The 15,844-nt window shown below is 66.3% G+C and overlaps 1 protein-coding gene across 5 annotated transcripts in view; it reads left to right on the forward strand.

Annotated features, from left to right (window-relative positions):
• RTKN (rhotekin) overlaps positions 1-15,582 on the forward strand; it is a 35,092-nt gene extending 19,510 nt beyond the window's left edge. For 4 of the 5 annotated variants that reach the window (XM_045019918.1, XM_045019920.1, XM_045019919.1 and 1 more), the window contains 11 exons: positions 5,101-5,300; positions 5,421-5,482; positions 6,897-6,950; positions 7,037-7,154; positions 7,904-8,128; positions 8,204-8,298; positions 8,472-8,578; positions 9,228-9,359; positions 11,834-11,999; positions 12,476-12,580; positions 14,372-15,582. In XM_045019918.1, coding sequence (XP_044875853.1) covers positions 5,101-5,300; positions 5,421-5,482; positions 6,897-6,950; positions 7,037-7,154; positions 7,904-8,128; positions 8,204-8,298; positions 8,472-8,578; positions 9,228-9,359; positions 11,834-11,999; positions 12,476-12,580; positions 14,372-14,769 — 1,662 coding nt within the window. In that variant the 3' untranslated portion in view covers positions 14,770-15,582. Of the gene's footprint in view, positions 1-5,100; positions 5,301-5,420; positions 5,483-6,896; positions 6,951-7,036; positions 7,155-7,903; positions 8,129-8,203; positions 8,299-8,471; positions 8,579-9,227; positions 9,360-11,833; positions 12,000-12,475; positions 12,581-12,872; positions 12,982-14,371 lie in introns of all 5 variants that reach the window. The other variant, XM_045019922.1, reaches the window with a different exon arrangement.
• The last annotated feature ends 262 nt before the right edge of the window (positions 15,583-15,844 follow it).

The following is a 15,844-nucleotide window of genomic DNA, read 5'->3' on the forward strand; positions in this document are numbered from 1 at the left end:
GTCCGTCTCTGCCGTGGGCCCCTCAGGGAATCCCCTCGCTCTGGGCCCCCCGTTCTCTAGCCCGGAGCGACTCTCAGCCAGCGTAACACAGGAGGGTTTATCGAGCATTGAACCCAGCACAGGAAACTCTCCGGCCTCAGGCCTGGCCTCCCTCAGCCCAGCACATCCCAGTCCCCCTGCAGCCAGGGGGGCTCTGCAAGCTCCCCCTCTCCAGCCCTGAGCCCCCCTGCTTCCCAGCTGGGCTTCCAATACCCCCGGCCCCAAGCCCCCGCTGTCCATTGTCTTCGATCCTAGTAAACAGGATCGTAAACAGGGTCACCTAGGTCTCCTCTCCCCTCTTCTATCCTCTGGCTGGAACCGGCTGGTCAGGTCACTGGGGTCCTCTCTCCGTAGCCCATTGTCCTCCCACTGGCCAGAACTGGCTGCGACTCCTGAGCTGGGTCTCCGGGTCGTCAGGTCATCAGTCGCTGGGGTCTCCATCCTCCAGGCCATTGGCTGGGGTCCCAAGTTCCCTCTCCAGTCCTCTGTACCAACAAACTCCCTCTCCCCTCCCTCGTTAAACCAGTAACACCCAGGGACACTGAGTCCCACCCCCTCTGCATGCAACCCCCTGGAAAACACGGAAAAAACAAGAAAACGCCCCACTTTGTCACACTATGCCACCGGCATCTCCTCTAGCATCCCTGCTGCTCAGCTCTGGCCCTGCCATGGCACCTAGGCCAGATCCCTACCAGGTAATGAGTCCCAGTGTCGCCCCCTCGGGCCACTCTTCAGCTCTGCCCTGGGCTCAGCAGTCCTTGAATTGGGGTTTCTACCAGTGTTTTCCCCAGGAATTGAAATTGGGGGGAGTTCGAATTTACGGGGTGTGTGTGTCAGGGCTGATGAGAGCTGAGCCTGTGAGGGTGAAGGGGGGCTGTATGGCACCATAGTAAGAACTGAAAAATGTTTCATGACCATTTTATTAGATTTAACTCATGTTTTAAAATCATCACACAAATTAAAGTTGGCTACTCAAGCCTTCTAGGAAGCACTAAATCTACATCTTTCTTGGTTTCTTGTTATAATTTTGCACAACTCTGTTAATGAACTTCTTGAATGCAACGTGTTCATCTTTGGTGGCTTCTCATGTGTCCAGTACTTCCATTCCTTCAGTTGATACGCTCATTAGTTCATTCACGTGATCAGGCAGAAGGGGACTTCTTTCAGAACACAAAATTCTATTCAATGAGGCAAAAGAACGTTCAACTGTAGCTGTTGTTACAGTGGTTGTGACTGGGAGTAGCAAGAGATGAATTCCTACTTCTTTCATCCCAGGAAGCAGAACACAAAGATCGGGTCGAGCCACTAGTGATGATAAAAAAGAAGTTGAAGTCAAATCTTCATTCATTTGCCATATGATATTCCACTCTGTGTTCAAATTCTCTATTCTGTCCTGATCACATGGCAGCCCCATTGCTGGTAGTGCCTCACTCCACTCAACTGTCGGTGTTTTATAGGACAAGGACAGGGATCTGTAAAAGCTACGCAGAGGTTGAGTAGAATCTAGAAGTTGCTGTTGTAGATTTGTGAGAATCAAGTCTGTACTTTTTCAGTTGTCTTAACAAACACCTCCTGTCCTCTTCACTTAAGGATTCAATATAAATGTCTTCATTAGTCAACTTCTGGACTGAAGTCTTTGCTTCTTCCAGTACTTGTTCAATGGAGAGCTCTCTGATTGATCCAAGTGTAGCTTCTATTGCTGGACAGAGATCTACTACTGTTGTAGCAGATGCCTAGCTGACATTGTGTAATGACACAAGTGGTTTCAACAGTAGACTTATGAGAGAGAGAGAGAGAGAGAGAGAATGGCAATAGTCTTCTCTGAACATAGTAGCAAAAGTCATCCACCAGCCTCACTACTTAGATCCATCCCATCTTGGTAGATACTTTCCAAAGCCAGTAACAACGACTGGAGTAATTTTAAGACAATAGCCAAGAATTGCTCATGAGAAAGCCACAGGATTTTCCCAGGTTGGACTAATTTGAACTTCAGTCCCAGAGAATCTTCCAAGATATTCAGTCTTTTTGGACTCTTGCCGAAAAAAGAATATAATGAAGACTTTAAATGTCTTTTGAAGAGTCTGCAGCTCATACTAGTATTAGCTGGAGTAGATGGCTTCTGCAGTGTGTGTATAGGAGAGCTTAGGGTTACACTTTTCTCTGAGCAAAGCTTGTACTCCACCATGTCTTCTAGAGAAGTTTTCAGCTCCATCAAATGCACAAGCAGCCATCTGTTTGGGGTCCAACTGACAAGCATTTAACTCTTCTAAGATGTGGGTTGTCACAGATGCAGCCGATGTCTCTTCTATAACTTGAACGTCTAGAAATGCATCTACTGGCCTACCCCTGACATCAAGATAACGTACACAATGACTTAATACTTGATGCCCATTTGCATCGGTGCATTCATGTATGCAAATTTTTTGAAAGTGGTGAGAGAGTTCTTCAGTTTTTCAATTGTTGAGTCTCACTCTTCTAGCCAGTCAGTTGAGTTTCTTGCAGAAAGATAGTGAGCATTTGCTGGTCAGTGTTCAACTTCAGGATGAACAAGTGACAATGCGCTTAACATTGGCCTCCAGTTTGTAGTGTGTGGTATCTCTTGCTTAAATAGAAAGTAGGATGCCACGGCCATGTTTGTTCGCATGAACTGTGTTGTGTCTCCAGCCTTCTTAACAGCCTCATTAACACTCACCGGTGCTGTCCTGGGTCAGTGGAGACTCAGAGCTCAGAGGTGCTTTCACGTGAGTTCACCTCCCAGGTGGGGGGTAAGAAGGCACCTTGCTCGTTCCTCCAGCTGCTCACTGTTCGCTCTGGCCACGGCTGTTCGTTGAGCCACCGTTCACTCCATCGCTCTGTTGCCAATCGCCCTGTGCCATCACCTTCTGCTGCCACCTGCCACTGTGACCTCTGCGAGTTGGTCTCTTGAGGTTCCACCCGCTCTCAGTGATTTCAGCTGAGCTCTCAGTGGGGGAACCTCGCTGCTAGTGCAGGCTGGGCCGTCTCTTCCACAGAAACACTGTCCCACAGCAGGTCTAAGCACTTAGTGATTCTCAGTGATTTCAGCTGCAGTGGTCACTTAACAAAACAAAAGCCTCTCTAGGGAGCCTCATCAGCTCTGTCCTTAAACAGTGGAGAGGGGCAGGTCAGATAGTACTTGTGACTCAGGCAGACCATCAAGCAAAACACCCGTCCCCTCCCTCTCTCGATGCCCTCGGTCAGCACAGGCTAAGTACAGCTCTGCTGCCCTTTACTCATACAATAAGAACACCAACATTTCATTACCCCCCGCCCCCGCATTCAAGTGATTTGTAACCCAACCCCAGCCAAAATCTATCACTTGGGCAACACAGCTCTGTTTGCTGGATACCTGGGTAGATTAGGTGTGAATGTAAATACAATCTGGTCCTGAAGCCTTTCGCCCCAGCTCATCGCTAGCTGTCAGGGGGAGCTCATTGAGACTTTGCTTACAAGTCATAGTTTGAAATTATTAGGTTGGCCAACATCACTGAAATGAACGCACTGACATCGCCATAAAAACAACAGCTGTATAAGGAAGCTTGTCTGTGTTCATACTTTTCAAATCAATGATACTTTTTCAGATGCACGGTTTTTATGATACACTTTATATGCTTTTAACGTGTGTATTAATGTTTCAATTTCAATTCAAATTTCCAAACAATCACTACATTGGCAACACTGCATGTAACTAGTTCACAAAACTGGGGTTGGGGAAATTTTGGGGGGGGGGTGTAGGGAAATCCCTGGTTTCTACGCCGCCCTCATGCTGGGAGGGGGCCCAGGCCCACCCCCTGCTCCGGGTTTGGCCCAGGCAGCCTGAGCTCAGCAGCCAAGGCGGCTCCTGGGGCTGCTTCCTGGAGCCGCTTCCCACCTCCCAGCCCTTGTGCTGGTTCCCAGGAGCCTGTGGCTTCCCCCTGGGACCTGCAGCTCCACCCTCGGATGCTGGGCCCTGCCCTTTCCCTGGGGCTGCCTTCCCTGGGATCTCCCTGCCTCCGCTCCAGTGGGAGTTTAGCTGGTACCTGGCCAGCCGGCCTGGGAGAAGGGGTGGATTCCTTCCTGACCCCAGGGCCCTGGAGCTTGGGTGTGGATTCCCCCTCGCTCTGATATGGCTGCAGCTCCAGACCCTCTGTGCCCTCCCCACACCTGCCCCTGTCACTGGGGTGCCCCAGGCTGGCTCCCCGGGTGGCCAGGGACCTGTTGTGTGCCCAAGTGGCCTGGGGCTGGGCCTGTCGCTCAGCTCCTCATGGGGCAGCAGGGCCAGGAGGCCCTGTACATCTGTCTCTGTGGGGGCAGGGTCTGTGCCCTCCTGAATCCCCCAAGGCACCCCATTGTGCCAGCCATGCCCCTGTCTCCGTGCACAGCCCCTCCCTGAGCTGCTCTGCCATGGGGCACCTCTGGCTGACTCCAACCCCAAGCCCCCTGCACACCCCACAGCAGGGCCTGGGCTCCGTCCTGGTCCATTGGGGGGTGATCCATACCCCTCGAGGCTTGCAGCTCCCCAACCCCCAGGGCTGGGTGTCCCAGCCCCTCCCATGGGGGACACCAGCCCAGCTGGGGGGTTCTGGGATTCAGCCCCAGGTACCCTCAGAATTCTCCCTATCCATTGTGGGGCTGGCCCCCCAGGTGCTGCATGGCCCAGCTCTGCATGTTTACTCCCCTTAATGCTTCTCCCCAACCCCTTCCTCTCCCCATGGTGCCCACAGCTGCCCAATCCCTCCCTTGCCCACTCATGGCCCAACCCCCCGGTGCCCACTGGCCCTGCCCCCAGTACCCCCAGGCTCCCCGGCCCCACCCCACCTCTCCCGGTGCCCACGGCCCCATTGGCCCTGCCCCCTGGTGCCCCCAACCCCACCGACCCCTCCCCTGGTGCCCATAGCCCCACTGGCCCTGCCCCCAGTGCCTCCAGGCTCCCTGGCCCTGCCCCACCTCTCCCGGTGCCCATGGTCCCATTGGCCCTGCCCCCAGTGCTTCCAGCCCCACTGACCCCCCCCCCCACATCTCCCCCAGTGCCTCCAGCCCCACTGACCCCTCCCATCTCCCCAGGACACGGACATCCAGAAGAAGATTGACCACGAGCTCCGGATGCGCGAAGGTGCCTGTAAGCTGCTGGCAGCCTGCACACAGCGGGAGCAGGCGCTGGAGGCAACCAAGAGCCTTCTGGTCTGCAACAGCCGCATCATGGCCTACATGTCGGAGCTGCAGCGCATGAAGGAGGTGCAGGTGGCGCAGAGGACGGCCCGGCGGTGAGGACCCCGTGACCGGGCACAGGGACCTGGGGCCGGGGGCTGGGGGGAGCTGGGATGCAGCAGTGGGGCAGACATGCGGCACTGGATGTTGGTCACAGCTCTGTGCTTCCCCTGCAGCCCCTCGGACGCTGGCCCCATGGACGATCGCTTACCCTGCAGGGGGAAGGTCTGCGTGTCAGGTAAGGGGAGTGGGTCTGTGCCCATGCCTGGGGGGCGGGGGCAGCAGGTCTGCAAGGAGAAGAGACCAAACTTCCTCAGAGTGATTAGTGCCAGAGCTGGGGAGGTGCCGGCTCCCGGAGCTCCGCTGGGGGCCCCGAGCTGGGACATCTGCTGGGGACACTGGGCCTGTGGGACTCTGCAGCTCAGCGCTGCAGCTGAGCCCGAGGGTGAGGGAGTCCTGGTCCCATCTTGCCATGGCCCGGCGCCCGCTCCCTGCCTGCCCCGGCCCGGCCCCGCCGACCGGCGCCCGCTCCCTGCCTGCCCCGCCGACCGGCGCCCGCTCCCTGCCTGCCCCGGCCCGGCCCCGCCGACGGGTGCCCGCTCCCTGCCTGCCCCGGCCCGGCCCCGCCGACAGGGGCCCGCTCCCGGCCGGCCCCGGCCCGGCCCCGCCGACCGGCGCCCGCTCCCTGCCTGGCCCGGCCCGGCCCCGCCGACCGGTGCCCGCTCCCTGCCTGCCTCGGCCCGGCCCCGCCGACCGGCGCCCGCTCCCTGCCTGCCCCGGCCCGGCCCCGCCGACCGGTGCCCGCTCCCTGCCTGGCCCGGCCCGGCCCCGCCGACCGGCGCCCGCTCCCTGCCTGCCCCGGCCCGGCCCCGCCGACCGGTGCCCGCTCCCTGCCTGCCTCGGCCCGGCCCCGCCGACCGGCGCCCGCTCCCTGCCTGCCCCGGCCCGGCCCCGCTGACCGCTCCCTGCCTGGCCCGGCCCGGCCCCGCCGACCGGCGCCCGCTCCCTGCCTGCCCCGGCCCGGCCCCGCCGACCGGCGCCCGCTCCCTGCCTGCCCCAGCCCGGCCCGGCCCCGCCGACCGGCGCCCGCTCCCTGCCTGCCCCGGCCCGGCCGCGCGGAGCGGCGGCCGCGCCGTGCCGGCCCCGGCCCGGCCCCGCCGACCGGCGCTCGCTCCCTGCCTGCTCCGCCGACCGGCGCCCGCTCCCTGCCTGCCCCGGCCCTGCCCCGCCGACTGGAGCCCGCTCCCTGCCTGCCCCGGCCCGGCCCCGCCGACTGGTGCCCGCTCCCTGCCTGCCCCGGCCCGGCCCCGCCGACCGGCGCCCGCTCCTTGCCTGCCCCGGCCCCGCCGACCGGCGCCCGCTCCCTGCCTGCCCCGACTTCTAAGTGGGCAGCATCTCTGGGGGCGTTCAGGGTGCTCCTGGCTTTGGTCTGGAGAGCAGCAGAGGACGGATAGAGGAGGAAGCTGCTGGGAGTGAGGGGCGGGGGGAGCTGCCCCCTAGGTCAGTCTGGGGGTCACTCAGAGGCTCAGCGAATCTGTATTGTGATTCAGACCTGCCCTGTGCCCCCCAGCGCCCACCCCATGCGTACTCGGTGCCTCTTCCCCCCATTGGTTGCCACCCCCAGCTGTCTGGCATCTCTCCTCCCTCCCCAGATCTCCGGATCCCCTTGATGTGGAAGGACACGGAGTATTTCAAAAACAAGGGAGGTGAGTGTGAGGGGTGGGGCTGGGCCCTGCGGGCCCCCTGCAGGGGTGGGGTTCTCTCTGACGCTGGCGTGTTCCCTCCTGCCCAGACCTGCATCGCTGTGCCGTGTTCTGCCTGCTGCAGCTCGGCGTGGAGATCTATGACACCGAGATGGTGCTGGTGGACCGGACGCTCACGGACATCTGCTTCGAGAACGGAGTCCTCTTGTGAGTAACCGGCCCCAGGGCTTCCCTGTGCAGTAGCTACCCCTCCCCCACAGCCAGCACCCCTCCCTGCAGCTTACAGCGCCCCCTGCTGGGAGAGGTCGGGGTAGCCGGGAGCCCGCCCCTGCAGCCACTGATCCTGCCCCGCTCCACACAGCACCCCCTGCTGGGAGAGGTCGGGGTAGCTGGGAGCCCCCGGTCCCCCTGCAGCCAGCGATCCTGCCGCGCTCCACACAGCGCCCCCTGCTGGGAGAGGTCAGGGTAGCCGGGAGCCCACCCCTGCAGCCACTGATCCTGCCCCGCTCCACACAGCACCCCCTGCTGGGAGAGGTCAGGGTAGCTGGGAGCCCCCCCGTCCCCCTGCAGCCAGTGATCCTGCCCCGCTCCACACAGCGCCCCCTGCTGGGAGAGGTCGGGGTAGCCGGGAGCCCACCCCTGCAGCCACTGATCCTGCCCCGCTCCACACAGCACCCCCTGCTGGGAGAGGTCAGGGTAGCTGGGAGCCCCCCCATCCCCCTGCAGCCAGTGATCCTGCCCCGCTCCACACAGCGCCCCCTGCTGGGAGAGGTCGGGGTAGCCGGGAGCCCGCCCCTGCAGCCAGCGATCCTGCCCCACTCCCCACAGCGCCCCCTGCTGGGAGAGGTGGGACTGGAGTAAGCGGGAGCCCCCACCCAGGGATCGTGCCCCTGCTCGGGTGGCCTGGCGTGGCGCTCCCCACGGTTGCCGGGCTCTGATGGCTCTGTCCCCGGCAGCACGGAGGCGGGCCCGGACTTCGAGCTGAAGGTGGAGCTGTACAGTGCGGGGCTGGAGGAGGACTCTGCGCTCGGTAGCACCCCGAAGAAGCTGGCCAGCAAACTGAGCAGCTCGCTGGGACGCTCCTCCGGGAAGCGGCTGCGCGCGGCGTTGGACGGGGCCCCAGGGAGCCCCGTGAGTAATGGGGGGAGCAGCCCCCTCCTGCTGCCGGCCCCCAGCGTGGCGTGAGTACCCGTCGCCCTTTCATTGCCGTGCACCCCGGGGCCCGCTGGACCCTAACCCTCTCTCCCCCCTTTCAGGGGCCCCAAGTACCACCTGCTGGCCCACACCGTGCTCTCCCTGGCCGAGGTTCAGGACAGCTTCCGCACCCATGACTTGGCCATCACCAGCAACGGTGAGGGTGCAGGGAGGGGGGGTGCCGGGAGGGGGGGGCCGGGGCGGCGGGGGGGGGAGCAGGGAGGCAGGGAATGGGGTTGGCAGCACTGGTGATACCTGCAGAGTTCTGCTGGCCGCTTGGCCCCTCGCTGCGCCCCACAGACCCCCGCTGACGCCCTGTCTCCCCGGCAGAGGAGAGCTCCTTCTGGCTGCCCCTCTATGGCAGCATGTGCTGCCGCCTGGCTGCCCAGCCCAGCTGCATGGCCCAGCAGATGATGTGCGGCTTCTTGAAATTGCAGGTAAGTTTGCATCCCAGCTTGGAGAGGCTGTGCTGGGGAGGGCATTGGACACGGGGCCTCTCTCCGCTGGGGGGGCCGGGCCTGATCCGGCTCCTGGGTGGGGACGGGCTGGCTGGGGGGTGAGGAATGGGACATGGGGGCCTCTCTCCGCTAGGGGGTGCCGGGCCTGATCCGGCTCCTGGACAGGGACGGGCTGACTTGGGAGGACATGGAGGCCTCTCCCCTCTGAGTTCCCCATTCCAGCCTCATGTTCCCCAGGGCCCTGGTGGATTTTCCCATCACGTGGCTCTTTACGCCCCGCCAGGCCGTCTATTTCTCCCGCTCTCCAGCCAGCCCGGTGTCCCTGGCTGGGCGCTCAGCCTGGGCCAGGCAGGGGCGCACGGTGGATCGGCTCGTGCCTTGGAAGCTCGGCGATTCCGGGGTGACCAGAGGTCGTTCCCAGCCCTGGGTGACTGAGTTTGCCAGGTCTCAGCGCAGTCTCTAGTGCGAAGGTCTCCACGTCCCAGAGACAGTGTGTGAGGCAGGCTGGGAGCCATCAGGCGGGGCCCTGCCAACTGGGGCTGGACGTGGGGTGGGAAGGAGCCCGTTTTCCCCCTTGTGGGCACGTCCCCTGCCCTGCAGTAACCCGGGCCTGGCCTGTCGGCTGCAGCAGCAGGTGGGCGAGCAGCAGAGCTGGGCGCGGCTGTTCTGCGTGCTGCGGGGCTCCAACCTCCTCTGCTACCGCCGGCCCCAGGACGCCGAGGCCCCGCTGGAGCCAGCACTCACCATCGCCATCAACAAGGTGAGTGGAGGGGGCGGGGGCAGCTGAGGGTAGATCGGGGCAGGGTGGGTCCCTGCAGCGCGTCCCCGGTCCCAGCCCCTTGCCTGCGGAGCCTGGCGCCCTCGCGGAGAGGCTGGGTACAGTGTGGCCCCTCGGGGTCCCAGCTCACTCCCTGGGCCTGGCGCCCTGCAACTGCAGGCCCCTGCCCTGGCCTGCTGCTTGGACGGCTGAGGTTGGATTCCCTGCTGGGCTGGGCTCAGCGGGGGAGCTGTCGGGGCAGCGGAGGGGGGAAGGCTGGGGGGTGTCTGCGGGGGGAGGTGTCGGGGCTGGGGGGTCTCTGTGGGGGGAGGTGTCGGGCCTGGGGCTGGGCTGTGTCGGGGGGCAGGAAGCTGGGGGCTGGGCTGGGGGGTCTCTGTGGGGGGAGGTGTCAGGGCTGGGGCTGGGCTGTGTCGGGGGGCAGGAAGCTGGGGGCTGGGCTGGGGGGTCTCTGCGGGGGAGGTGTCGGGCCTGGGGCTGGGCTGTGTCGGGGGGCAGGAAGCTGGGGGCTGGGCTGGGGGGGTCTCTGCGGGGGAGGTGTCGGGCCTGGGGCTGGGCTGTGTCGGGGGGCAGGAAGCTGGGGGCTGGGCTGGGGGGTCTATGGGGGGGGGAGGTGTCGGGACATGGGCAGGGGTGTTGGGGGGCAGGAAGCTGGGGGCTGGGCTGGGGGGTCTCTGCAGGGGAGGTGTCGGGCCTGGGGCTGGGCTGTGTTGGGGGACAGGAAGCTGGGGGCTGGGCTGGGGGGTCTCTGGGGGGGGGAGGTGTCGGGCCTGGGGCTGGGCTGTGTTGGGGGGCAGGAAGCTGGGGGCTGGGCGGGGGTGTCGCTGCACTGCAGGTGTCGTGCCTGGGCAGGGGCTGTGACTGGAGGCAGGAAGCTCGGGGCTGGGCTGGGCTGGGGGGTCTCTGCAGGGGCGGTGTCGGGCCTGGGGCTGGGCTGTGTCGGGGGGCAGGAAGCTGGGGGCTGGGGGGTCTCTGTGGGGGGAGGGGTCGGGCCTGGGGCTGGGCTGTGTGGGGGGGAAGCTGGGGGCTGGGCTGGGGGGTCTCTGCGGGGGAGGTGTCGGGCCTGGGGCTGGGCTGTGTTGGGGGGCAGGAAGCGGGGGGCTGGGCTGGGGGGTCTCTGCGGGGGAGGTGTCGGGCCTGGGGCTGGGCTGTGTCGGGGGGCAGGAAGCTGGGGGCTGGGCTGGGCTGGGGGGTCTCTGCGGGGGAGGTGTCGGGCCTGGGGCTGGGCTGTGTCGGGGGGCAGGAAGCTGGGGGCTGGGCTGGGCTGGGGGGTCTCTGCAGGGGAGGTGTCGGGCCTGGGGCTGGGCTGTGTCGGGGGGCAGGAAGCTGGGGGCTGGGCAGGGCTGGGGGGACTAAGCGGGGGGAGGTGTCAGGGCTGGGGCTGGGCTGTGTTGGGGGGCAGGAAGCTGGGGGCTGGGCTGGGCTGGGGGGTCTCTGCGGGGGAGGTGTCGGGCCTGGGGCTGGGCTGTGTCGGGGGGGCAGGAAGCTGGGGGCTGGGCTGGGCTGGGGGGTCTCTGCGGGGGGAGGTGTCAGGGCTGGGGCTGGGCTGTGTTGGGGGGCAGGAAGCTGGGGGCTGGGCTGGGGGGTCTCTGTGGGGGAGGTGTCGGGCCTGGGGCTGGGCTGTGTCGGGGGGCAGGAAGCTGGGGGCTGGGCTGGGCTGGGGGGTCTCTGCGGGGGAGGTGTCGGGCCTGGGGCTGGGCTGTGTAGGGGGGCAGGAAGCTGGGGGCTGGGCTGGGCTGGGGGGTCTCTGCAGGGGAGGTGTCGGGCCTGGGGCTGGGCTGTGTAGGGGGGCAGGAAGCTGGGGGCTGGGCTGGGCTGGGGGTCTCTGCGGGGGGAGGTGTCAGGGCTGGGGCTGGGCTGTGTTGGGGGGCAGGAAGCTGGGGGCTGGGCTGGGCTGGGGGGTCTCTGCGGGGGAGGTGTCGGGCCTGGGGCTGGGCTGTGTCGGGGGGGCAGGAAGCTGGGGGCTGGGCTGGGCTGGGGGGTCTCTGCGGGGGGAGGTGTCAGGGCTGGGGCTGGGCTGTGTTGGGGGGCAGGAAGCTGGGGGCTGGGCTGGGGGGTCTCTGCGGGGGAGGTGTCGGGCCTGGGGCTGGGCTGTGTTGGGGGGCAGGAAGCTGGGGGCTGGGCTGGGGGGTCTCTGCGGTGGAGGTGTCGGGCCTGGGTCTGGGCTGTGTTGGGGGGCAGGAAGCTGGGGGCTGGGCTGGGGGGTCTCTGCGGGGGAGGTGTCGGGCCTGGGGATGGGCTGTGTCGGGGGGCAGGAAGCTGGGGGCTGGGCTGGGCTGGGGGGTCTCTGCGGGGGAGGTGTCGGGCCTGGGGCTGGGCTGTGTCGGGGGGCAGGAAGCTGGGGGCTGGGCTGGGCTGGGGGGTCTCTGCGGGGGAGGTGTCGGGCCTGGGGCTGGGCTGTGTCGGGGGGCAGGAAGCGGGGGGCTGGGCTCCGGGCTGAGGGGTCTCTGCTGTGGCAGGAGACGCGGATCCGGGCCACGGAGAAGGACCCCAGGAACAAGCTGCAGAGCATGTCGGTGACCAACCGCTACGGGGGGGAGGAGGTGACGCACACGCTGCTGGCGGAGAGCCGGGCCGACACGCAGCGCTGGATGGAGGCCTTCTGGCAGCACTTCTACGACTTGAGTGAGTGTGTGGGGCAGAGCTGGAGCCTGGGGGGGGGGGGGGTACAGCCTGAGGCCGGGCAGGGGCACTCTGGGCCTGGGAATAGGGCCAGACCCCAGGAGCCAGTGGGAGCCCAGGCCCACTGGGGGGCAGAGCCAGGCCGACACAGCAGAGCAGCGAGTGGGGCTGGGAGCTGTGCTCTGAGCTCAAACAGCTGATCCTGTGCGGTCAGGCCATGCCATAGCCGGGGCGGGCAGCTGTGCCAGCCGGAGTGCCCTGGTGCAGGCCCCCAGCGTCTCTCGGTGGGTAAAGGGCACCGGAGTCACTGCCCAGGGGGCAGAGGGGGATGAGGCACCCAGTGCAGCTGCTGTCAATACACAAAGCAGCCACATGGGGGCAGTGCAAGTCCGTCCTTCCCGGCTGGCATTTCCAGGGCACAGCCCCCCCCCGGCTGCTTGGGGGGCTGTGGAGTGACCCCGCCCCGCCCCTCCCTGCAGGCCAGTGGAAGCAGTGCTGCGATGAGCTCATGAAGATGGAGGTGCCGTCCCCACGCAAGCCCCCAGCCCTGCTGGCCAAGCAGGGCTCCCTGTACCACGAGATGGGTAAGGGGGAAGGGGCTCCCCGTCCTGGGGCTGGGCGGGGGGGGGGGGGCAGGCTGTCTCTCTGGGCACAGGGTCTGGGCACTGTCTGTCTGTCCTGGCTTCCTGTCTGCAGGGCCCTCGCCCGCTCTCTGCTAACCCGGCTGCTGGGGGGTGACCCCCCACTCGCTGCCCCTGTCTGACTCTCACCCCTGGGTGTATGTTTCTGTAACCACTCCCCTTTCTCTCCCCTCCTGGCGCTGCCCCCCCTTCCCTTCTTCTGCCTCTCCCCCCCCGGGCTGCCCCCGGGCACCAGCTCTCCCTGGCCCTGCGGTGCCGCCCGCGGCCTGCGAGGGGCTCCTGCTCCAGGATAACGCCGTCTCCGCTGAGATCCGGGCGCTTCTCTCCTCCTATTACAGTGACAGGTGACGTACGGGGCGGGGGGGCGCATGGAGCTGGCCTGGCACAGGCAGGCCCAGACTCCAAGTGGCCTTTGTCTGTAGTGCCCCCTCCACAAACCCAGGACCAAACTGGCCCCCACATGCCTGGCGCCTCAGGGACACCCCGTCTCCCCCTGGGGCAGTGACCAGCCAGGGTCACATCTAGGGAGCAGGGCAGGAGTGCTGTCGGGGGGCGGGGCCTCTGGGCTACTGCAGCCCCAGCATCTCCCAGCAGGGGCCGCTGTGGGGGGGGGAGTGGGGCAGGAGCCCTGGCTGTAGGGGGAGCACCCAGCTACTGCAGCCCCAGCATCTCCCAGCAGGAGGCGCTGGGGGGGGGCAGGAGCACTGGATGTGGGGGGAGCTCTCAGCTACTCCAGCCCTGACCTCTCCCAGCAGGGGGCGCTGTGGGGGGGGAGTGGGGCAGGAGCCCTGGCTATAGGGGGAGCACCCAGCTACTGCAGCCCCAGCATCTCCCAGCAGGGGGCGCTGGGGGGGGGCAGGAGCACTGGATGTGGGGGGAGCTCTCAGCTACTCCAGCCCTGGCCTCTCCCAGCAGGGGGCGCTGTGGGGGGGGAGTGGGGCAGGAGCCCTGGCTATAGGGGGAGCACCCAGCTACTGCAGCCCCAGCATCTCCCAGCAGGGGGCGCTGGGGGGGGGGAGTGGGGCAGGAGCCCTGGCTATAGGGGGAGCACCCAGCTACTGCAGCCCCAGCATCTCCCAGCAGGGGGCGCTGTGGGGGGGGCAGGAGCCCTGGCTATAGGGGGAGCTCTCAGCTACTCCACCCTGGCCTCTCCCAGCAGGGGGCGCTGTGGGGGGGGGCAGGAGCACTGGATGTGGGGGGAGCTCTCAGCTACTCCAGCCCTGGCCTCTCCCAACAGGGGGCACTGTGGGGGGGGACTGGTGCAGGAGCACTGGCTGGGGGGAACTCCCGGCTACCCCAGCATCTCCCAGCAGGGGGCGCTGTGGGGGGGGGAGCAGGGCAGGAGCACTGGCTGGGGGGGAGGAGCTCTCGGCAACTCCAGCCCAGGCCTCTCCCAGCAGGGGGCGCTGTGGGGGGAGGGGGAGAGGGGCAGGAGCACTGGCTGTGGGGGGAGCTCTCGGCTACTCCAGCCCCGGCCTCTCCCAGCAGGGGGCGCTGTGGGGGGGGGGAGTGGTGCAGGAGCACTGGCTGGGGGGAACTCCCGGCTACCCCAGCATCTCCCAGCAGGGGGCGCTGTGGGGCAGGAGCGGGGCAGGAGCACTGGCTGGGGGGGAGGAGCTCTCGGCTACTCCAGCCCAGGCCTCTCCCAGCAGGGGGCGCTGCGGGGAGCGGGGCAGGTGTGAGCTGGTGGTTCTGGGAGACGTTTATCCTGCCCCCCACCTCCTTGCCCCATAGCTATTGAGCCTGTGGACGACATTGAGGCCGTGACGGACATCCTGGCACGGCGGGTGACGGCCCTGGAGCTGCGGCCGGACCTGGGCTGCCCCCCATGGCTGTCTCTCTTCGAGGGGCCCCTGCTCAGCGCGTCCCACGCCAGCATCACTTCTGAGCCGGCCAGCGCCAGCCCCTCTCGCCCCCGCCCGGCGTGGGGCCGGCCCCGCACGCTCTCCCTGGACGCCAGGCTCAGCACGCTGAAGGGGCGTGCGGGGAAGGGCCCCGCCGCCCCCCTGCGCCCGCTGGCCGGCCCCCCCCACTCCAGCTCCTCCAGCAGCGGCAGCACCACCCCCGAGTCGGAGCGCCAGGGCCGCCGCCCCACCCGGGATCCCCGCAGCTGTCTGCAGTCCCAGGTCTGAGCAGCAGGGGGTGCCCGGAGCCGGACTGGAGGGGACGGGGGAGATGCCCCGGGCAGGGGTCCCAGCCAGCCCCATGGCCCCCCTGCTCAGGCAGCAGCCTTGGCCGGGTCGCGGTGTCAGTTCTCCGTCCTGAGCAGCACCTCCCCACCCCGTCCTCCCGCTGAGCCCCCGCCCCGGGGCCGTCGCTCTCGCAGGGCCAAGGGACCCCACCGGGGCCTGGCTTGTGGGGAGACCGCAGCAGAGCCCGTGCCCCCTCGTCCCCACCCGGGGCATCCCTGGCGCGCTGCCTGGCATCTGCTGGGGAGGGCTCTTAGGAACAACCGTCCCTGCCCCCAGCCTGGGGCCCGGGGTCTGCTCGCTCCCCCGGCTGCGCTGAGCCCTGAGCCAAGGGCCTGCCCCACAGGTGCTGAGCTCACCCCCGGCCCCAGGCAGACACAGCACAGGGAGCGGGGCAGCCTGTGGGCTCTTGGGCCCGTGGGGTGGGGCGGGCGGCTGAACTGTCCTCAGCCTGGCGTCAGAGCAAAGGCTGAACCCGGGGGGGGGGGGGGCGCTTCGGGACAAAAAACTGGAATTATTTTGGCACAGGTGACGCTGAAGGGGAGGGGGATGGGCCTGGGGCTTCCCTAATTCCAGCTCTACCGGCTTCTCTTCACTAACCAGCCCCTGGGGCTGGAATGGGCTCCATGCCCCCACCCCCCAAAACAGCCCAGCTCCCCTGCAGCGGTGTGCACAGCCCCTCCCCCATGGGGCTGGCTGTCGGGGGCAGGGAACCGAGGCTGCAGCTGCCTCATTAATATGCATTAAAATGTATTTAATGTTGCCAGTCTCTGATTTGGGGCAGGGGGTGGAGTGGGGCGGGGGCGGGACCGGCCCTGCTGGGGGCAGGGTGCTCACTGGGCCCAGCTGGCCTCACCCACTCCGCGAGCTGGGGCCCTGCAGGCAGCTGTGAGGTCACAAGCAGCCAGTGGCCCATGGGAACCAGAGCTGCCCAGCCCAACCTGCCCTCCCTGGGTCCAGCTAGCTGGGGGAGGGAGGCAGCTCAGCCCCCCTCCATGGGGGAGCCCTCCCCCCTCCC

Source organism: Mauremys mutica, chromosome 5 (genome assembly GCF_020497125.1).
Source record: "Mauremys mutica isolate MM-2020 ecotype Southern chromosome 5, ASM2049712v1, whole genome shotgun sequence".
Taxonomy (NCBI): Eukaryota; Metazoa; Chordata; order Testudines; family Geoemydidae; genus Mauremys; species Mauremys mutica.